The following is a 23,000-nucleotide window of genomic DNA, read 5'->3' as shown; positions in this document are numbered from 1 at the left end:
GTCTTTGTGGTGGTCACAGATGGGGTTGATATCAAAACGTGTGACGCTGGTCACAGCTCTGGCACTGAGGGGGTGGGGAACAGATGCCAGCCAGAAGCCATGGGTAAGTCTGTGCTGGTGCTCAGTGGCCAGATGTCAGCCCTGATGGTGTTTGCAGGGAGGCAGCACTAAGGACAGGGCTTTGAACGGTAGGACTTGATGGGGGACATTGGACTCACTATTTTGGTTGTGGGGAGTCAGGAGTCACGGAGGAGGCTGTGCTTGCAGCCCGAGAGGCCTCTGTCTCTTCATCTGTGAACTAGAGATGGGTCAGGATTAGTTTTGGCTATGAGTACCAGAAAGTCTTCAAATGACAGTGGTGTAGACGAGACAGCAGCTTATTTTTCTCAAGTGCAGCTCAGGACTGGTACGTTGATCCATGGAATTAGGGACATGCTTCCTTCTACCCATACTTGGCTTCTGTTACCTAGACGGCTGCCAGAGCTGTGGCCATTCGAGCCAGCAGGAGAAATGAGGGGAGAGACAAGCGGCTGCAGGCACATACCACGTGTCTTTAAAGTTTCCTGGGAACCCACATGCCACTTCCGCTTATATCAGGTCGGCCAGCATGCAGTCACGTGGGAGTCGCTGCACAGGAGGCTGGGAAATGCAGTCTCTGTTTCAGGTGGCTGTGTCTCATCATAGTGTCAGGGGTGTCTACTGAGGAAGATGTGGAAGACGGGTACTGGGAGATGGCTGGCAGTCTCTGACTTAAGGGACGCTATTCCTCATGGTTGTTTGTTTGAATAAGTTTATCCCCAGGAAGTTCTTAGCATAGCGCCTGGCCCAGAAGGAGCTCACAGTTATCTGCTGTGTGACCTTGGTCTTGTGACTTCCCCTCTCTGGACCTCATGTGCTTCTGTTTGAAAAGACCCTCCTGGTTGGGGTTGAACTGAAGTCCATTTAGCTCTAGGACCCTAATCTGAAGGCTGACCAGGAGAGGGCAGTATCGGAGAGGAGAAGGGAGCAGAAGCTTCCCCAGTGAGGGCCTCAGCTGCCTCAGGGACCGGTGGCACCTGGAGCCCAGTGCAGAGGGATCTGCTCTTTCAGCCTTGTCCTGCTGTGCGATAGGTATGAATCCCTGTCTCTAGACCAGTTTACCAAGGTGGGCACTTGTGCTGCCGGACACTTGCTAATCTCATTAAACAACAGCAGTTACTTTTGTATGAGAAGGGCTGTTGCCAAGATTTTGGAAGATGCAGTTGAGTATAAAGAAGAAACATAAAATCACCATATCACCTTTGATGATACACAGGATCATGACGACATTTTGTGCTTTGTATCTTTTGAGTATTTTTCTAGCTGTATTTTAGCCTCTACGAGTGTATCGCGTCCCTGTATGACAGCGGCAAATACAGCTCTTACTAAGGGCCGGCCACCATTAGGAGCACTTAACATATGTTTGCCCATTCAGCCTCCCCAGCACCCCTGGGAGGTCGGCACTGTTCTCTTCCCTATGCTGTGCTGAGCCTGACCTAACAGTTCGTCTGACCGTCTGTCGCATGCCATTAAACACTCGTTAGCCACAGCACGTCGAGTAGCTGCATGATACGACGTTCGTCATGGGACTGTGCCTCACAGACCAGTGAGGGCTCACCTGTTGGACTTTGGGGTTTTAGTTGTTGTTTTCACAGATCTGATGAATATTCTTATGCCTCAGTTTCCCCTGCTTGCCTGACTGTACCCTTGGGGGTAAACCTCTAGAAATAGGATTTCTGGGTCGGTGGTCAGTGGGCATTGTCATGCCTTCCATAAAGTTTGCAACAATTTAGACTCTGACGTCAAGGAGTGAAAATGCCTTTTGAGGGGTGAGCGCGTTGCAGCCGGGTGCATCCCTAGTCCACTTCTCGTCCGACCCTCATTGCAGGCTGAGGTTACTGAGGTCCTGACGGGACAGCCCTGTTCACAGACTCTCAGAAGAGCTCGGGGAAGCCAGGGTGGGACCCAGGTTGCCCAGCCGCCACCTGCCGTGGCGCTTCCCCATCCCACCTCCTAATGCCTGGTGGAAGGCGCTGGCATGCTGGGCTGCCCCTGGGCAGATGGAGGATGGCCAGGGAGCCCTGCCGAGTGGGCGTTTGCAGTCGTCCTAGTGGAGATGCACGCGTGCCCGGCTCCTGAGGCAGGTTTAGCTGTGGGATGCCCTTCCCTGCAAAGCGCCATCTGGCACCAAGTCCACTGTCTTCTCTTAATTAAAGTTAGTGTGGACTGTGTGAATGCTTTTCCTTGACAATCATCATTGTGTGGATTTTATACTAACCCTAAATCACATTTTCAAAATATAAAATTACAGTTAAAAATGTCAGCAGTGGGAGGTGTGGCTGGAGTAGGAAGGGTGTGGTGGGATGGGGAAGGGAGTCTTTGCTGGGCTCACAGAGAGCGTGTCTGGGCCTCGTGGTCCCCCCTGCCATGCCCTGCCCCTTCCTCCTGAGACCCCCAGCTCTCCCCCACCCCCATCCTGCCCCTCTGGCTGCTGGGCCCTGCTGCATTCTGCTCCCTGGACCTGCAGTGCCCTTTTCCCCAGCCCCTCAGGGGTCCCTGTCACAGCACACTCAGCATCCCTTGCCCCCCCCCCCCATCTCCTCATCCCCTCTGTCTCCATTCTAGCTGCTATCATGGACACAAAAGAAGCTGGGGACTGGAGCAGAGTAAAGGAGGGTATTGTTCGGTTGCTGGGAAGCGAGCAGAGGATACCGCATGGGTTTCCGGCAGGTTGTGTGTTGGGAGGGGTGAGGGGGTAGTGCAGGGGCCATTCTCTGAGAAGCGGGAGAAACCTGGAGAGTTTCATGAAGAGCCCCACTGGGGCTTGTCTAACCCACAGCCTGTCTTTTTCAGCTTCGCAATGGAGCCCCCTTCCCCAGACTCCCGAGTGACAAGCTGAAGGCAGTCATCCCCCCTTTCTTACCCCCTTCCAGTTTTGAGCTGTGGAGCTCCGATCGGTCCCGGACATGTCACAGTGGGAAGGCAGAGCCCGTGAAGACTGTGCTGCCCCAGAGAGCTGGCAGGGGTGCCCCCGTGGGCGTGGCTGGTGGGAGCACCGATGCTGTAAGTCCCCTGGCTGTGATACTCACTCACTGCTCCCTGAAGTTGGGTTGTGCTGTGGGCAGAAGGGACCTCTGACCTGCTAATCCAGCAAGGTCGAAGGTTTTGTTTTCTTTTAAATGAGTGTTATCCTTTTGTCTCATGGATCCTACAACGGGACTTACTTTATAAACAGATTAAAATATGGTGTTAATATATGTTTATAAAAAATAAAAAATTATATTAAAAAAAAATAAGCTTGAGAAAAAAAAAATATGGTGTGAAGGGAATGGAAGTTGGGGGGCCCCCCTCTTTTCTGCCTTTTCTCTGGAGCCCTGGAGCTCCATAGAGCACAGCCTGAAGACCTGATCTAATCCAACCTTCCCTTTAGTAGATGAGGAGACTGAGACCTGGAGAGGGCAAGTAACCTGCCATAGCGCACCCAGCTCTGTGGCCTGGGCCAGGAAGGGGAGTTAGGTTCTTGGTTTCAAACCAATTTCCACATGATATCATTGTTCAGGTCGATGACCAGGAGCAAACACTAGGAGGCAACTATATGCACTGCTGCTATTTTCTTATACTCACAAGGAGTGTGACGTCTAGCTTTTTTGCCCATGGTGGCTTGTGACTCCGTGGGCCTTGGTGTGTCTCTGTAATGTCCTGAGGCAGTCCCTCTCCTGAGGAGATTATCCCTTGCATGTAGGTGCACACCATAGAATCAGTAAATGGCAGACCAAGAATAACGATTTAGGACCCTGCGCTGCCATTGTGTTGAGGGACTGAAAGAACTGAGAACCTCCATCTCTCTGTAAAATGGGGTGAGCCTTGCTCGCAGCTGCCTCCTGGGACTATTGCAACAGCAAGTCTCTAGCAGGAGAGTGAGAGCCTGGCCCCTGGAGGGAATGAGCAGGGACAGCTAGCACCTAGTCTGTGCTGTGGGGTGAGGGGGTTGAGTGATGCTGAAAGTGGGGTGATTCGGGGACTGACACCACAGGGGCTCAGCCTGAGTTGGTGGTCTGGTTGTCAGCAGCTAGAGGTAAACTTGCTTCTCAGGGGATGCCTGGCGCGGTGAGCACTGGTTGGCAGAGGTGTGTTGGGCTCAGGCATCAGCTAGGGTGAGCCAGGGGATCCGGGTCCCTCCCTGCTGTGATCGTGTGTGCCCAGAAGAGGGAGCAACAGACCCTAACCACAGCACCCACCTTATTCTTGCAGACTCCTGTCAGGCCTGTTAAATTTCCATCTCTCTCCAGAAGCCCCACCTCTCCCGCCAATTCTGGAAACTTCAACCACTCACCTCATTCCTCAGGTGGCTCCAGCGGGGTAGGGGGCTCGAGCAGGCATGGCGGGGAGCTGCATAACCGCTCAGGTGGGTACCAGGCAGGGCCACTCAGGGGAGGCAGGAGGGTCCCCTGGGGCTGCGGGTGTGGGCGGCCCCCGCGCTTGCTCGGTGGATGGTCCCAGGAACAACTGCCCACACCCTGTCTTCCTCCCCGATGTGGCTCAAGGAGTCTCCAGTGAATTCACAGCCTTGCCTTTTGCCCTCCAGAATGGCACTTTCATACATGCACGAATATTCACAGCCACACGCAGCACCTGGCTGCCACCTTCCCGACGTCGGTGGTCGGTGCTCTCTCTCAGATCCTCTCTAGCCCTGGGCATTATCCCCTTCCCCTTTCCTCTCATAATAATGCGAGCTTGCTAGTGGGTTTTGGGGCAACTGGGAGAGGGAACATCGTTGTCCACTCTGAGTATTGCGGTGAGGAAGTTTTTGGCACAGCTCTGGAAAGTGGGGGCTCGGAGGGCACACACTAGCGCGGGGGCTGCCGTGGGCGGCTGGGCCGGGCATCTGTACCTGCGGGAGGCTGGCTCCAGCTGGCTGTGGCCCAGGGAAAGTGAGGACAAGCTGATCGTACCCACACTGCCTCCTTCAGCACCTCACCGCGAGGCCTTCAGAGCATGGTGGCCACCCCTAGGTCCTTGCCACCTTTGATTTTCATGCACAGTCCTCTTGGGGTCAACCCCAGCGCGCAGACACATGGGGTCAAGGGGGAGTCTGGGAAAGGCATTTCCAGCTCCGCAAGATCAGCACTCGAAGTCCACCAGACCCCTGTTGCCAGGCCCTGGACCCCTGGCAGTCACATCTGTTCCTCTTTCCTCAGGTGGCAGCATAGACAGTGTCCTGTCCCAAATCGCTGCCCAGAGGAAAAAAGCAGCTGGTTTATCGGAGCAAAAGCCCAGCCACCAGTCAAGTCCTGCTGGGCCAGCACCAGGGTCCAGCTCGTCTGAACTCCCAGTCTCCCCCGCAGGTGGTGGCGGTCCCAGCGGCAAGGTGCGTGTTCTGCCTCTGTCTCCTCCTATTACACTCATAGGTTCTGTCCTCACATGGCCCACATGCTGGGGGGACACGGGCAGTGCCGCAGTTCTGGGACAGGACTCAAGACAGACCCCTTGCGGCCGGCTGCTCCCGGGCTTTCTGGGGAGGGCCGGATCATGCCTGCAATCTCTGGGGTCCTACCCTGTGCCCTCAGCCCTCTGCACATGGGCGTCCCACCTGATCTGCAGGGCCTCTCCGGGTGCCTCATTCAGCCTTACACTGTGTACACTGGGTCATAGCTTAGAGCCAAGAAGTGTAGAGGGTGTGATCAGGAGAAGACGCCTAGGGTCAGATCTCAGCCCCATGCTGGAGCATTTTGAGGGGGGCCCTGGCACTCAGCGAGGCTGCGGCAGCTGTAACTGCTCACATGACCAGAGGGAGTAGTTGGGCTCCCACCATATTCCTCTACTGGACACCGGTCTGGGGTGGCTGCTTTGTGCCTAGAGCTGCTAGCAGTAGGGGTGCGGCAGTGAACCGGGTGGGGGACTGCTTTCAGACTGTCACTGCGGACTCTGGCGGTGAGGAGGGGGATGCTGTGGGGGCACAGATGGGGGCCACTCCCCAGGCTTGAGGGCAGCAGTGACACCTACAGAGGGTCTGAAGGATGAAGAGCCACATGAAGGGGACAGGGGTGGGGCAGGGCGAGACTGCTCCAGGGTGAAGCCTTCCAGAGGGGAAGAACTAAAGCAAGGTTGGAAGACAGGACAGAGTTGGAGCCTCACCTCTCTGCACCATTCCCCCATGGACACAGCCCAAGAGTGCTCAACACATTGTTAGTCTCTGTATGGAGTTTGCAAAGGACAGGAAACCGCAAATGTCTCTCTGGAGTGGGAAGTTTTTTAGTATCATTAGAATCTGTCCGCTCCACCTGAGTTGGTTACTGGCGTGAGCCAACTCCCCACCCAAGTGTGGGTTCCTGGTGGTTGAGTATAAATTGGCTCCTCTACCAGGTGGCCCGCCAGGTGCCCCCCTCCAGTGGTTCAGTGTAGCCCATTTTATCCTCTGAGAGGACCCCACGTCCAAGCACTGTCCTGCTCTTCATATGTTTTAGACGTCCTGAGCTTTTCCCTGAGAAAAGTTGGATCACCTGAAAGCCTCACGCCTGGGCCCTTGCCCAGAAGTGCCTCCAGAGATGCTGTTCTAATGGATGTATGAGAAATAGTCTTCATTTTCTGCCCTCCACTGTTGGCTATATAACTTTTGGTTTTTCAAGGTCCTTTTTGCAATCAGATTTATATAATTAGGTTCCCTTTATAATATAGTTCCAGAAAAAGTTTTTCCCTATGCATTAGCATATTTTCCATTATATTGAAAAAATTTATGTGTGATAGGGGTCTATGTAATTAATTCCCTTTAGAATTCTGCTCTAGAAAAATGTCTCTACTGATCCTGTCATATATTTTCTTTCTTCAGATAAAAAGAATTATATAATTATTATAGTTCTCTTTTTGTCTTTGCTGCTAGGAAACTCAGAGCTACTAACCAAAGTAAGTCTTCTAGTCTGGGTTTTGATATAAATTTCCTCTTCTCTGTTGTTTAAATTTTTCTGTTTCTATTTGGGTGATCTTATGATGTGTTAGATATTGTTAGCTTCCTTTCCTTTAACTGGTGTTCAAAATAGGTAGGCATCTAAATTATAAGTTAACTCTTGTCTCACTTGGCGGCATCTATTACATGTAATCTATATACAAGTATATTCCGATCAAAGGAGAGTGTATGAAAAGATGCATTTAGGAAACAAATGGGGGAAACTATCTAGTTCTGTGATCGCCTGATACTCCAGCAGTATGCTTGGGGAGCTGTCTAAAAATTCAGGGTTTGTGTCCTAAATCAAAGGACACAAGGAGTGGACTTTCTGTCAAAGGCTCCAAGCAGCAAAATGGAGACATGAAGTACTTGTCAAAGACTCCCTAGGAAGGATTAGAAATCAGTATTCAAAATAGGAGCCTCCTGAAACTGATTTTTGAACTTGGCTGAAGACAAGCACCACCATAATGGTGGAATATTCTCAAGGCATGGCTTCTGGCATCTTCACGAATCAGCCTGAAGTGAACCTGAGGAGACACAGAATTGGGGAAGTCAGAGCGTGCATCAGTGCTCCCCAGACCTCTGGGAGCCCAAAGTCCCACTGAGTATGTTGCCTCTCCATTCCTACCCTAAAGCTTAATGGTTTAAAACAAAAAGCATTTAGCCCAAAGTCCCACTGAGTATGTTGCCTCTCCATTCCTACCCTATAGCTTAATGGTTTAAAACAAAAAGCATTTAGCTCATGAACCTGTGGGTCAGTATTTCAGTGTGAACTTAGCTATCTGGTCTGGGGGTATCACTTATACATTTGGCTGTTGGGAGGGTGATCAGGATAACTGAGCTATGTGTGCCCACAGCAAACTTAGATATGTTCTCATGACAACAGCCAAAGGCAGGAGTTGAAAACCAATCAGGTTGTTTAAGCAAGTCAGCATGCCCACTACAGGAGAACTCACAGGGTTACATAGGAGGAGTTGAGATGACACTATTAACACAATCAGTCTGCTATACTGACTGGGAATATAGGGAAGTTCAGATATTTCAGAGCATCCCAAATAAGTGTATTTGTCTGTTTCCCACCCCTACCCCCACCAAATGATGCCGCCCAGAAGGTCAGAGTATCATTTTTCTTTGCTTTGACTGGGATAGATCTGTTTAGTTGGGATATACTAATTATCTCCTGCCTTATCAGAAGCTGTACTTGAATGTCCTTCTTTATAAAAAAGCAGAATTTATTAACAATATAGGCAACTAAATGACAAAATCTTTCAAAATCTAAGAGAAGGATTCTTGTTCCACTCTGGGATGTAGTCATAAGGAGGAGTAAAGGCTTATCAGGAGAGTCAAGATGTCTAACTTTACCAAAAAGTACAAGGAGTACAAAAAGGCATGAAAAGCTGCACTCCCAAGAAACACAGCAGTCATCAGAATCTGACTCAGATATGACACAGGTGTTGGAATTACCTGGCAGTGAATTTTTAAAAACTACAGTTGTTAAAGGCTCTAATGGAAAATTTGAGCATAGAAGATCATCCAGCTATTTCAGCAGATAGATAGAAGTTCTAAGAAAGAATCAAGTGAAAACTCTAGAAATAGAAAACAGGTAGCAGAGATAGGCAGGCCTTTTATGGGCTCTTCAGTATGCTTGACACCACCAAAGAAAGAGTCCATGAAGTGGAAGACAGGGTAAAAGAAATCACCCAAACTGAAACACAAAGAAAAAAAGAAGTTAAAAAACAAGAACAAGATCAACAAAAAAGTTATGGGATAATATCACGTATTCTCACATACAAGTAATAAGAATCCCTAAAGACAAAGAGAGAAAGAGAATGGTAGGATAGAAAGAATATCTTAAAATAGTGCCTGAAAATTTCCCCAAATTAATGATAAATGCCAAATCACAGATCCAGGAAGTTCGGAAAACACTATGATTAAGATAAAAAAGAAGATGCCTCGCCGTATCCTACTTAAACTACTGAATAAATAACTCTTAAAACTCAACAGTAAGAGGGGCACCTGGATGGCTCAGTCTGTTATATGTCAACTCAGGTCTTGATCTCAGGATCATGAGTTCAAGCCCACGTTGGGCTCCACACTGGCCATGTAACCTACTTTAGAAAAAAAATTTTTTAACTCAACAATAAAACAACCAACAAATTATAAAAAATATGCAAAATGGATACTTCATCAAAAATAAACAAATAGTAAACAAACATATGGGAAAATGTTGAACACTAGCTATTGGGGAGAATGCAAATTAAAACCACAGCAACATAGCACTATACACCTATTAGGCTGGCTAAAATTAAAAATAAAAATATAAAGATATAAGTGTTGGTGAGCATATGGACCCACTGGAACTCAGATGGCAGTAGGAATGCAAAACAGCACAGCCACCTTGAAAATGTTTGGCGGTTTCTTATAAAACTAAATATGCACTTAACGTACGAACTGGCTCTCTCCCTCCTAGGTATTAACCCAAATGCATTTTCAAAAACTGTTCATGCCAAAATCTGTTTATGAATGTTTCTAGCAGTTTTCTCCATAATAGGCCAAACTGGAGACATGTCGTCAACAAGTAAGTGGATAAATTAACTGTGGTATGTCCATGCAATGGGACACCGCTCAGCAGTGGAAAGGAACACACTGTCAACACATGCAGTAACTTGAGTAAATCTTCAAGGCAGCCCCCAAAAATCTGCATATTGTATAGTTCCACTTATGCAATGTTTTAGAAAGACAAAGCCTTAGAGATGGAACCTTAGGGATCCTTTATTTCTGTGGGTTGGGGTGAGGGGCAGGTTGACTAGAAAAGGACAGGACAAGGGATTTTTGGAGGTGATGGAACTGTTCTTCTATGGTACACAACTCGGCATTTCTCAAAACCCAGAGAATTGTACACGGCTGAATTATTTCTTCTATATGCAAATTTTAAAAAACAGTATGAACCAGGAACCAAAGATGGAATGCAGACCATGACAAGAGATGTAACTGTATTACAAATGACTGACATAACCACACTTTGGGAGGTAGGGTTGGGGGGAAACTGTCGAGTAGATATAATAAGGCCAAATAAAGACAAATAACTATACACTGCACTCTAGTTGATAAATACTTTTCTTGTAGGGGTATGGTTTAAATTCTGAAGCCACTTTACACGTACTTTTTTTTCTTTTTTTTAAGATTTTATTTATTTATTTCACAGAGAGAGAGAGAGAGATCACAAGCAGGCAGAGAGGCAGGCAGAGAGAGGAGGAAGCAGGCTCCCTGCTGAGCAGAGAGCCTGACGCGGGCCTCGATCCCAGGACCCTGAGATCATGACCTGAGCCGAAGGCAGCGGCTTAACCCACTGAGCCACCCAGGCGCCCTTTACACGTACTTTTTGTATACATATTCACTTTATAGTAGGGTTGATCAAATAGGTAAATATAATGAGTCCCCTTTTTAACTGTCAGAGATCAAATTGAAGGGGAAATGCTACAACAAACCTCATGGTTGTTGGACTGTTGTCAGAGGTGTCAGTATGAATCAGCATGAATGCGTGTCTATAAATATGTGTGTGTATATATATGTATACAGATTGATACAGGAGTAAGTGTGGATATGTGTATACATGGCTCAGTGTACTTTATTTCCTTGCTCTGTCTGCTGAGAGGACCTACCAGCAGTGACATCCCAGTAGCCACGACCAACCTAGTACCCAGATTTTGGTTTCTAAATACCACTCTCTAAGGAAAGGGATCACGGCCTTGGAGAAGTGGTTTATTTCAGTGCTGAGTCAATGAAAATATAAGATGAGCCTAAAGCATTTTATGGTGTCAGAAATTAAGGGGATGCCCTTAAAAAGAAAGAATTTTTAAAAGGTGGGCATGTTGAAAGGACATAGGAGCCAACCTGAAAGATCTCAGTGGCCAAAACTGGAACACTTTGAATCACCATAAAATAAATAGCAATAGTTACTAGATTATAGCCCAGAGAATAACATTAATATCCATGAGCCCATACCAATAAGAAATAAATAACAATAAATGGGAAAATGAGCAACTCTTAATTACAAAATTCAAAATAATAAATGTGAACGGTAAAGGAAATAGGAGATCTCATATCATTAGAATATCATGGTAGTAATTGCTGCAGCTAAGAGCAACTGAAAAATGCTAACATTACTGGGAGCAACAAGGTATTTAGCTCAATATCTACCCTCCTTCCCCCAAATATTTGTTAATTTTAAAGGGAAAAGTTAGCAACTTCATGGAGAAACCAGACAGACACCACCTTAACTAAGTGATGAAGGTCAACATTATCAGTAATAAGAAATGGGTACTTTAAGACTCCTGGTGTGATGCAGTAAGAATGGCTCATTACCTCTGGGGTCATTAGCCCCCAAATCTATAAGCAAATCTAATTATGAGAAAAGAGCCCCAAACCAAGGGATACTCTACAAACTCTTCAACTCTTCGACAGTGTCAAGGTCATAAAAAACAAGGAAAGACTGAGCTGTCACAGATTGGAGGACATCAAACAGATGTGAAAAGTCAGTGCAACTTGGGATCCTGGACCAGAATCAGGACATTAAGTGGAACCACCAGTGAAATCCGGGTGAAGTCCATCAATTAGCTAATAGTATTGCGTGACTGTTAATTTCATCATTTTGATGATGTGCTCTAGTTACGGAAGCTGTTAACATCAGGGGGAGCTGGCTGATGGGTACACAGGGATGCTCTGTTCTATCTTTTAACTCTTCTATAAGTCTAAAATTATTTAAAAATAAAAAGGTACTTTTTTAAAAGCTAAATGACCCACATACAAAGAAGGGAAAAGTGATTATTCTTTGGTGGAAGGTTGGCAGTGACTGGGTGAGATGAAGGGACGTCAGGAGCAGAAAGGGACTTCGTGTAGTGATAAGCCACACCTCTGTCTAGAGTTGGGTTGGCTGGGAAGGAAAAGGACTTGGCCAAGGACTTGATCCTGGTAGCGTACAGGCAGGACTAGCACACAGGATCCAGGCTCCTCAGGGGCCTCTTGGTCCTTCCTACTCCCCCCCCCCCCAACCCCGCCTTTCTGCCCCAGGGGAGGATTTTCCCACGACTGTTCTGACAATACTATTTCTGCTTTGCCTGTGTTTTGAAGTGGATTTCATAGTTAGATTGGTTAGATCCTGGTTGGATTCCTTGCTGAGTCAGACAGCACCCATGCTCCCTGCAGGGTGTCTGTTTTCATCACTCCACCCTCCAGGTGACGGCTTACATATTTGTCTTATTCTTTTCAGCAGAAGCTGGAGACGAGCAAAAGGCCTCCGTCTGGAACTTCCACTCCCTCCAAGAGCACCTCGCCTACGCTCACGCCCTCCCCTTCACCCAAAGGGCACACGGCCGAGTCCTCAGTGTCCTCCTCCTCTTCCCATCGGCAGTCCAAGAGCAGTGGGGGCTCCAGCAGTGGCACCATCACAGATGAGGGTGAGTCCGCCAAGGTCCTAAAATGCCGCCCTTTCCTCTTTTTGCCACTGGGACCTGCAGGTGCTCTTGATGCGATAGCCATCCTAAGTCGGGCCTTGAAAATTTCCAACAAAAATTCCTATCCCCTTTCTTCCCTGATCCCACCTTGTATTTTTATCTTTCCTGGTATGGTAAGCTCCCTCAGCTAGTGCTTCAGTGTAGGTGAGTTTTGTGGACATACCCAAACACACACTTGTAGACATGCTTTTCCAATACCACTTATGGACCTTGCCCTGAACCTTGTGCAAATCGGAATTCTGTCATTTTCAAGTAATGCAGTGTCCGCTCAAACCGGTTTAAGTAAAATCGGTTGGCTCATCAAGCAGAAGTGTCGAGGGTGTGCTTCAGGCATGTGCTGATCCAGGTATCTTGGGCATGTTTTTCTCCATATCTCAGGTAGGCTCTCTCATCTCAGTGGTGGCCAAGTTGTCCCTTAGGAACTTCAAGCTTACTCATTTTCCCTGCTAACTTGGCCACACCAGCAGAAAGCGTGCTAACTTCTGAGCAGGTCCAGCAAAATCCTGAGGTGAATGTCACTGGCCTGCCTTGGCTCGTTTTACAGTGACGGGTCATTTGTCCATCCTTGACTGTATGTCTGTGCCAGTGGAATGTGCTCATTGGTCAGGCGCAGGTCTCTTGTCTGTCTCTGTAGCTGGGGTCAGGGTCTGCCCTGCAGACTCGGAGAGAAGTGGCTCCTCAAAGGAGAGTCACAGTGCCATTTTCAGAAGGAGGAGGGCATGGATGGTGGGCAAGCAGAGGCAGTAGCTGTCCCCTGCAACCAGGACAACTTTAGAACCTGGGCACATGATGTATGCCCCTTCCTGTGGGGATAATGCAGAAAGGATGATGGAGTGGAGGCCCAGCTGCAAGGCCCCAGATAAAGATAGGAAGAGAAAAAAGACAAAGGGAGATGAAGAATCCTGTCCTTTAAACTGCCTTCTGGTGGTTCCTGGGATGAGGGGGTCGAGGTGGGAGGGAGGGGAGTGGAGCTTTGGTGAGAGATGGAGTGCAGGCCGGGGCAGATCAAGTAGTGTGTCGGAGAAGGTAGAGAAGTCTCAGGTGTTGGAGGGCCTCCCGCTCACACTAGGGCACCGGGCTACGGGGAGGACGGGGCTGAGCGTGCTCTGCCCAGCAGGCGATAAGCTGAAACCAGCCACACTGGCTGTGGTCTGGACCGAGCTAATTAATGCATGCTGCTTTTGGCATCCTCTTTGTTTGGGGGCTGCTTTTATTGTTGTGTGATCTCTAATGGCTTCATTTGTAACCACTTCAGAGTCACTAGCAACCCCATTCCTCCCCAGCTGTGTTTTCTACATGGAGGGTTGGGTTCTCCACTCATGAATTCTCCAACCTTGGAGGCTTTTAGGAATTCTAACTCCTAGAGGTTCAGTTAGGTACTCATACCCCACCTTTCTGCAAAACATTGTTGAGACCGTGGATATCTGAATGCACTGCCCATGCCTATTCTTTTCCCTCTCCCTCTTCATTTAAAAAGGTTTGCAAAGCCCTAGTCATGATAGAAACAAAAGAGGACCTGATAGCAGTTTCTTTTTGGATTAATTTCTCTGGTGTAGAAAGCCTGGTTTTCCCTTCCAGAGTTCCTGTGTCCTGAGGCAGCAGGACCTTTGTCCTGTGGCCATGAGATTGTCACAGGACAGAGTGGCAACCCAGCCCCCAGACATTTGTGTGGGAAATGTGGCCCTAGTTGCAGACTACACGCAAGCCTTTGTCCTGCCCCATCTTTCCACCAGCTGCCCTCTCTGGGGAGGGGAGAAGCTTGGGCACTGGGTGACGTCACCTGTCTGGGTGTTAGGATGGCTCACAGTCTGGCTGGGGATTCGGGTGCAGGCGACAGAAGAGCAGTACAGGATTGTGACACAGATGGGAGCCAATCTGGGTTAGCAGCAGAGCACGGGATAGCCGGGCTTCACCGAAGAGCAGGCCTTCAGGCCAGAGGGCAGAGGAGAGGCGGGGCAGTTGCGGACCAGAGTCAGTCATCGAATTTATAGGAAATGTACAAGCCAGTGATTAAACACAGCTATTAAAAGTCAAATTACAACAAAGCAACAATACCTATGTGTGTGTGTGTATTATATATAATACCTGTATAATAAAAATATATGTATATATATTATATAAAGATGAAAACATAATATATAGATATGTAAATCTATATAAAAACACATATGAAAGAAGCCCCCCAAAGTCAAATTACATGTATTTACATAATTACACTAATTAAATTAAAAATACATGGTATTTAAAACAAAATATATTATTAACTTTAATTTTACGAACATCTGTGCTCCATATGCAGTAGAAAATGCTATATAACGAGACGCCACTATGCACATCCCCTTCCCAGTTCCACTTTCAGGAACACAGGTTATGCTGGTGGCTTGAAATCAGCCAGCAGGGGGCATTGACTCCATGATGTCAGCAAACAGCCACACCAGTCAGGGTTTGGTTTGCTGTGTCCTAGAGCCTCTGACATCATCTAGACAATGTTGGAGAAAGTTAAATGTGTGACTTGCACAAAAAATTGAGAAAACAGTCTTTCAGGATTTTAAAACCATTACCTCACAGAGTGGACTTGCTCCCATGAAGGTCCTATATGCATCCTCACTGTTCCGTCTCATCTTCCATGTTCCTGTAAATGAAACAGTCCTGCAACACCTGTGTTGGGGCTGTAGTGCTTGGCTCTGGACTAAGAGGAGGGCAAAAATCAGTGCGAGCATTCAGTGAGGTGCCTGAGATGCTGGCGATACAGAATTTGTAAGAACCAATGTTGTATGGCGTATTACTGTAACATAAATTGGGTGCTATATGTCCCTTACATGTGTCCCTCAGTAAAATCTGCAATAAACTTACATGGCTACCTCTGTACACACATGCATTTCCCTCAGGGAGCCAGCTGTTAGCCACCTAAGCAGCACACTACTATGGGGAAAGGCTGCGTCTGTGGAGGGAACAGCAGAAGCAAAGTGTTGGCGTCATGAAACTGTCAGTGGCTTCTGTACGGGCTGGGACTTGCTTCCTCTCGTCCTTCCTAGCTCAGTGGCACTCTCCTGTGAAGCCTTTTCCAGTCCTTCAGGCTGGTCAGCGGCTCCCCCGTCCCCAGATCCCCTTATTGATATCCCTTGTCACAGCACTTGTCACCAGTGAGAGACATGGTGGAAGGGCTGGGGTGTGCAGTGTAGGCCAGAGAGCTGGACCACTCAGTGTGAATTCCTGCTTTGCCATGGACCAGCAGTACGATCTCATCCAAGATGTGGTAGCCCACCTTTTGACACCTTATTTCCTCATCTGTAAATGGGGACGATGATGGGATGGCACTTGTGCGGTTGTTGTAAAGAGCAAATGGGTTATCCGTGTGCAAAGTAGAGTGCCTGATGGTGCATCAGCCTCTTCATTTTATCTCCCCAGCCACACTGAGCTCCTTCACAGCACAGACCTTTCCATCCTTGGACTCCCAGCATGTAGTAGGCATGTTGGTAGCTGCTGTAGAATGAATGAGTTAAAAAATGAACTCAGGCCTCCTAACCTCCTGTCCACTCTTCTGTGAATTGCACCCATGGCCCCAGGACCTTTGCACTTGCTCTTCCTGCTGCCTGAATACTGCCTGCCGATCTTTTCCTTGGTGTTACACAGTTAACTCCTTCATTTACTGCTCAAATGGTACCTTATAAAGGAACACTTTGCTAACCACACTCTATAATAAACAACGTTCTCCCATTCTGTCATCTACCCCTATCCTGCTTCATTCGTCCTCATCGCCTTTGGCCTGGCAGCCTGCTTACCTGTTTTGGTCTCTGTTGAGTCCCTAGAGCCTAGTCTAGTAAATCACCATCAAATGGGTGAATGAATATTTTCTCAAGCCACCCCCCGCTCCCCACCGATGCTATTTTTGTCTCCTTTCTTCACCCTCCCTGCTCTGAAATCTTACTATCCAAAATTTTCTGTTTTCCCCTGCTCTGTGGCCTTCTGGCATCTCTTCCACTCAGATGTATCCATCCTTCCTTCGGGGAGCCCACAGCCTCCTCACACTGAGCCAAACTCCAGTTCTGGTCTGAAGCCACCTGCTTGTTCTCTTAAGTTTCTCCTCCGCCTCGCTGACAACTTGCTGGCATTAGCGTTTGCTGCAGGTGCGGCTACCAGCAGTCAAGAAATCATAATTAAAAGCTGTTCTTGGACAGAAAGTGGAGTTTTAGTCCCAGCAGCTAGAACCCCAAGAGTGTGGAGATGGCAGCCGTTGGAGGGTCACCTGGCCCCCTCCCACTTTGGGTTTGGGGTTGGGGAGATGCCAGGGGCGTGCCCTGAGGGGAGGCGTGGCTGACAAGTGGCTTGGACCCGCCCCCAGCTGCATCCCTACAAGCTGAGCTTTGATCTGCTTTCCGTGTTGGGAGTTTCTTGTGACATTTATTTGAGATAAGGTTGCCACTGCTTTATGAGTTTGAAGACCACTGTTCTGATGCATTTTGCCAAATTCTAAAATATCTTTTCACATCTTTCCCTCTCAAAGATGAACTGACTGGAATCCTTAAGAAATTGTCACTTGAGAAATATCAGCCCATTTTTGAGGAGCAAGAGGTAAGAATGTTATTTTTTAATGTCCATCAAATATTACCGTAAAAAAAAAATCAAATATATGGGTTTTTATCTTGCAAGTGTAGATTGATCTTTTTCACTGAGACAGCTGAGGAAATGGGAGTTTGTGTTCCGCACATTTAGTTCAGTTCATCACAGTGAAATCCTGGGGGCCTTATGGCTTGTTTTGTTGTAACAGAATTTTGTTATTTTGTGCAATGCTCTCGCTAGTAAAGTTTGTGTCTGTCCTGCTCACACTTTTGTTGAAGGGGATGGACTGACAGGCTTTTAGATCTAATGCGGGTCAAAAGCAAATCCTAATGACTCTGGGCTGAGTGTCTGGATGTTGGATGTCTGTGTTAATCCGGGAGAGTTCCTTTTGCTTAAAAGTGCTCACAATCACATTAAAAAAAAAAAAAAAAAATGACCGTTCTGCCGTTTGGCAGTTTCTCAAAATGTTAAACATAGAATTACCATGTGACCTAGCAATCCCACTCCTGGGCGTGGGCCTAAGAGAACTGAAAACATATGTCCACACAAAAACTTGCACACAGCAGCCTTATTCATAATAGCCAACAAGTGGGAAACAGCACAAATGCCCACTAATTGGTGACTGGCCAGATGTGTTACTGCCGTACAATGGAATATAATTCGGCCATAAAAAGGAGGAAAGTGCTGACACACGCTATGACACGGCGGAGCCTGGAACACACATGCTGAAGGGAAGAAGCCAGACACAAAAGGCCACATATGGTGTGATTCCATTTATATGAAATGTCCAGAATAGGCAAATCTGTAGAGACAGAAAGTAATTAGTGGTTGCCAAGGAGTGGGGGGAGGAGAGAATGGGGACTGACTGCTTATATGGGTGTGGGTTCCTTTGGGGAGTGATGAAAATGTTCTAAAATTGAGTGTGATGGTTGCACAACTCGGCATATACTGAAAAATCACTGAATCGTCTGCTTTCTTTTTTTAATTAAAAAGATTTTTTTCCTTGGGTCTAGTTGCACACGGTGTTGCGCTAATTTCAGGTGTGGAGCTTGGCGATTTGACAGGCTTATGCTTTCCCCTGTGTTCTCCTCAAGCGTAGCTGCCCTCCGTCCTGTTACACTGTCACTGTACCACTGACGAATTCCTTAGGAGCCGTACACTCCAAATGGGCGGACTGTATTGTGAGTGAGTTATATATAGCTCAAGGTTTTGAAAAAAAACTGACCATTTTGGCCCCATAAACTCCTCTGTAGGCCCACTAGTCCGCTGGTGTAATCACTGGTTTGGAATATTTCTGGGGCCTGGTCGAGTCCGTGACGATGGTCATCATGACAGTTGCAGTCCTGAGACTCGCTCACTGTCCCTGCAAGCTTGAGATGCTGCTCAGGGACTAACTAGCATTTTGTCTTGAGCAGCAGACAGAGTGAAGCAGCCTTCTTCCTCCCTTGCTTTCCTGCCATAGCCAGTGGGGTCCTTCCTGCCTCTCCAGTGTTTTAAACCTCCACAGCGATGTTTCTCATCGCCAAGAAATCTCTCCCGTACGCCGCTGGCGGCCTGCTTTTGTGTGCTGTGTTCTGCGCTCTCTTGGAGTGTGCATCTCAAGGTGTGCTTCTGTTTCTTGAAATGTCTCTGTGTCACAAGGCAACATTCGTCCTGGGTTCTTAGTTGCATCCCCGTTTGGGAGCCGGCATGTCTGGGGGCACACCTTCATTCACCGTTCTCTGGTTCTTGCCGCTGTCCCTTATAGGGAACTGAGATATGTTCCTGATGAAATATGACACTTTCAGAGTTTTAGAGGGAGGGGAGACTATGCAGAGTTGCTGTGGTCTTCACAGCCTCTGGGGTCAGGGAGGGTGCTGAGGCCTGGGGCAGCCCTGTGGGGAGAGCTGGGAGCCACTGACTGGAGGCTTTCTGTTTGTGTCGGGTGGGGTGAGGTTAGCCGAACCAGCTCAGCTGTCCCCCTGTGCTGAGCTCCCCACTGGACCACACAGAAGCTCGACAGCACTGTGTGAGAGTTGCTGTCTGTCCATACAGAGATCCCGTGTTCCCTGGAAGGCTTTAATGAGAGTCGGGTTTTAACATCATGGATTGCCCCTGCCCTCCCCTTCACATCCATCCCTGCAGCTACAGAGCACTTCTCAGTCCTTAAGAAACTCCTTAAAGTACCTGGCATGCAGATAGTACTTTTCCCTCATTTCCAGGGCTCATAAAAATGTCTTCCCTTTATATGCTTTTAGTCCTTATTGAGAATTTGGAAGAAGAATGAAGTAAATATATTTTCTCATCCTCTCAATATTGAAACTGAAGCAGACTGATAATTTTCATCTCTCTACCTGTATTTGGATGGATTTAGCTATATATATTGAAAAATCCCAGGTAGTAGTATCTTAAACAAAATAGAAGGTTATTTTTCCCACAGAAGGTGTTCAGTTGAGTCACCAAATCTCCTTCTAGCTCTCTGCTCCACTAGGGTATATGGCCCTCATCCTCAAAGTCCAGAATGGCTGCCAATGCTCCAGCCATTACCTCCACATTCCAGGCAGCAGAATGGAAGGAGAGAGCAAAATGATACCTACTTTACTTTTTTAAGAGAGACTTCCTCAAAGTACCATAAACCTTCTTATATCTCATTAGCCAAAAGTTTGTCAATTGACATACTCATATGCAAGGGAAACTCAGAAATACAGTTCTTTAGCTTCATGGAAATGCCTAGCTGACAACTAAGATTCTATTACTAAAAAAAAAGTATTACTAAAAAAAAGTAGGGCATGAATATTGAAAGGACACAGATGTTTCTGCCTCATCCTGCTAACCCTTCAGAAGTGCTCACGTGAGGAGAATTTAGTCTCTGGTTCTCTCCACCTAAAATGAGCTGTGACGGTTTGGTAGCCCACAGGGTTGATAGAGGTCGGAGACTGAGAAGGTCCATTCATCTGGGGATGCAGTAGCATATTGACTGGTGTGGTCATTCAGTCAGCCAGCAAACACAGCTCAGGTCTCTGCCCTCTATCAGGCCCTCTACCAGCGCCTGACCCTAGCAATGGCAGAAACGCCCAGAGCATTCTGGGAGCCCAGGAAGGGCGTCTTTTGAATGAGGGCCAGAGGAGACATTGGCTGAGCATAAACTGACCTTTGAGGGAGGGGAGCAGGGTAGAAGGGTGTCTGGGAAGAGGAAGCAGACATGCGCAGAGAGCCGTCAGCACTTTGGCCTGTTCAGGGCCTGAATGAGGCTGGTGCATCTGGGGCAGAGAGTGGAGCCTGACTGGGCAGGGCCTGGCCGACATGAACGTGATCTGTGCACCGTGATCCCGAGACCTCCGGCCTCTGGTATGAGTGGCAGACCAGGGTTGATGGGGGAGTTAGGGGCAGACTCACAGGAAAGGAGATTGCAGTCAGAAGAGGGTGGCCAGGGTGGGGGGTGCCATAGGCAAGAGGTGCTGAGGAGCTGGCCATGGGGACAAGCAGGGGGTGGGACCGTGGGGAGTGTCCGGCCCAGCCAGGGGCAGGCAGTGTCTGTCAAAACCATGTCATCTGCTCTTTCAGGCCCTCAGCCCCTTTTGAGCCATAAAGTCCCAGAGTGACGTAGGGAGGCACCTCCCAGGGCTTGGAGCTGGGGTCCAAGCAGACCCTTCCCTACCAACTCATGCCTGCTTCAGGGTTGTTTTAATCCAGGAAAGTAAAATGACTATTTAAAATAGAAAAGGCAAGATGGGGGACATTTTTCAGAAAAAAATTCCTCTATCTCCACATGCATCCAATGTTTCAAAGAAAAAATTTTAAGAATCTTGTTCAGTATCTCTGAGGGAATAGAAAACAAGCCTGCTTTTAAAGTGAAGCACTAAGGGTTTTCAATAAGTTGTGAGAGTTTTATTTTAAATGACAACATTATATTACATAAAACTATAACATTTTTGTAATTTATTTAGTTTGCAAAGCTTTATGGAAGCCCTCTGGGTAGACCCTACAACCACCAGTAAGTTAGGTCAGAGGAGGATTCATATATTTCAGGGGGGAAACTGAGGTAAGGTTCCTGCCCAGGTGCCCCGGCAGCAAGTAGGGATCGAGGCTCTGTCTGTCCGCGTCCAGGCAGCCCTGGCTCTGTCCCACGCACAGACTGGAGAGACGGCTATGGGCAGCCAACTCCCTTCCACTTCTCCCTGATGACTACCATTTTGGGGTCTAATTTGCAAGGGCCCATACAAGGGACAGAACCCCTTAATTCTTAGGGAACATCAGGTCACATTAGCAAGGAGGCTGTTGCCTCTAGGAAACCACAGGAGAGAGGTCAGTGGCTACAGCTGTAGCATCAAAGGGTGGTGTGGCCCCTCAGAGAAGAGGAGGTACTTTGGAGCCCACAGCCTGGGTTCCAGTCTTGGCTTTCACTTACTGGTCATGTGACCTCGGGGACTGAATCTCTCTGTGCCTCAGTTTCCCCATCCCCCCCCAACAGAGGATAATAATCATTTCACCCTATGTCAAAAGGCTTAAACGACTGAGTCTATGCCAAATAGTCAGAAAGTGCCTCACACGGTGTTAGCTTTTGTGTCCTCCTGTCGTCACCTGACAGTGAGGCTCCAGGACAGACCTGGGGTGTGTGGAGCCGGCCTCCGCCTGCTGAGCTTGCTGCCTCTGAGCAGGACAGACACGGCAACATACCAGCCACATAGCAGGGCAACCTGTTGGTTCTTCGCCTGGAGCTGAGGCCCAAGCTGGGATGACAGAAATGTCAGGGTTTCCCCTATAGCAGCCAAGGGTCGTGTGGCTTTGAGATACCCTTGTTCTGAGCCCTTCTCAGCTTCGGTTCTCCGTGGCCCTTCTTCCCTTTATCACTTCTGCTTGCTGACTTGCTCACTCTGTCTTTCCACAGTTTACCTCTCCCTGGTCCTCAGGGGGGAAACGTGCTGAGTCCCGCCATATATGTGCATTTTCTGTGCGGTTTCCGATCTCTGGGCAAGGGCAGCCACCTGGGATCAAACTTCTAAGAGCAGCCTTGGATCTGCAGCATGCTGGCCACCCAGATTATGCTCTCAGGGACTCCCCTTCCTTGTGCAATGGTCGGGAGTTTTTCCACAGTGCACCTGTCCCGGGATTCCCAGCTAGAGCTGAGGAGAATTAGTCCTTCATAATCCTTTCAACTAAACTTTCATCATAAAGTCATCATAAAGTAAATCATTATTAATTCACTGCTAATAAGCACTAATAGCTCATAATCATGATATTTCTGGTGTGGATGGGGGAAAAAATGAGGCGTGGGAAAAAACGAGGCGTGGCACCCAGCAGATGGTAACGAATCCCCCTTCTCTCTTTCCAGGTGGACATGGAAGCCTTCCTCACGCTCACCGACGGTGACTTGAAGGAGCTGGGTATTAAGACAGATGGATCCAGGCAGCAGATCTTGGCAGCAATTTCTGAACTGAATGCGGGCAAGGTATTGTTCTCAATCTTTTTCTCCCATTTCAAAGAGCAGAGAGCTCCACTAGGAGTCTTACTAAGCCCTCCGTGTTCCTGAGGACATCTGTGGTCTGATTTTGTCTCCTCTGGCACATCTGGCAGAGGACGGCCCCATGTGCACACTTCTTACCACTGAGTGCTCCCCACCTCCCCGTTCCTTTTCCAGATCTCTCTTCCCATAGAGTTAGCAAAAATACTCCCTGTGGTCATTTCAACCCACATGGCTGGGGATTGCCCTCCAGCGTACAGTGGAAGCAAAGCTGTCGTCTAAGAGGGGCCCTGGAATCAGGCCCTCCTGGGGGTGAGCCCACTCCTCCTCTTACTCACTGTGTCCCCTAGAAGTCATCACCTCCCTGAGCCTTGCTTTTCTCATCCACTGGGGGCTGTGGGGCCGTTGCCAGGACCAAAATGTTTAGCAGCGCCCCTGCCACACACAGGCCCGTCAATCACTGTTGTTATTGTTGGCATCCTACATTTTTGTCTAATGTTAAATTTCTGTTTCACCAGCTTTAAACCAA

At 48.1% G+C, this 23,000-nt stretch overlaps 1 protein-coding gene across 4 annotated transcripts in view; it reads left to right on the top strand.

The window, feature by feature from the left end:
• ANKS6 (ankyrin repeat and sterile alpha motif domain containing 6) overlaps nt 1-23,000 on the top strand; it is a 49,322-nt gene that overhangs the window by 14,249 nt on the left and 12,073 nt on the right. The window contains exons 9-15 of one of the 4 annotated variants that reach the window (XR_014302163.1): nt 2,872-3,081; nt 4,270-4,423; nt 5,217-5,386; nt 6,896-6,918; nt 12,228-12,414; nt 16,976-17,043; nt 22,343-22,459. Coding sequence is in view for 3 of the 4 variants with exons in the window: in XM_082696488.1 (XP_082552614.1) it covers nt 2,872-3,081; nt 4,270-4,423; nt 5,217-5,386; nt 12,228-12,414; nt 16,976-17,043; nt 22,343-22,459 (906 nt within the window). In the remaining variant the exon portion in view is untranslated. Of the gene's footprint in view, nt 1-2,871; nt 3,082-4,269; nt 4,424-5,216; nt 5,387-6,895; nt 6,919-12,227; nt 12,415-16,975; nt 17,044-22,342; nt 22,460-23,000 lie in introns of those variants that run through there. The other 3 variants (XM_082696489.1, XM_082696488.1, XM_082696490.1) reach the window with 3 other exon arrangements.

The sequence above is a fragment of the Mustela nivalis genome (assembly GCF_964662115.1).
Source record: "Mustela nivalis genome assembly, chromosome: 13".
NCBI classification, from domain to species: domain Eukaryota; kingdom Metazoa; phylum Chordata; class Mammalia; order Carnivora; family Mustelidae; genus Mustela; species Mustela nivalis.
Note: the sequence above shows the minus strand (reverse complement) of the source record. Positions and strands in the feature narration are given on the sequence as shown.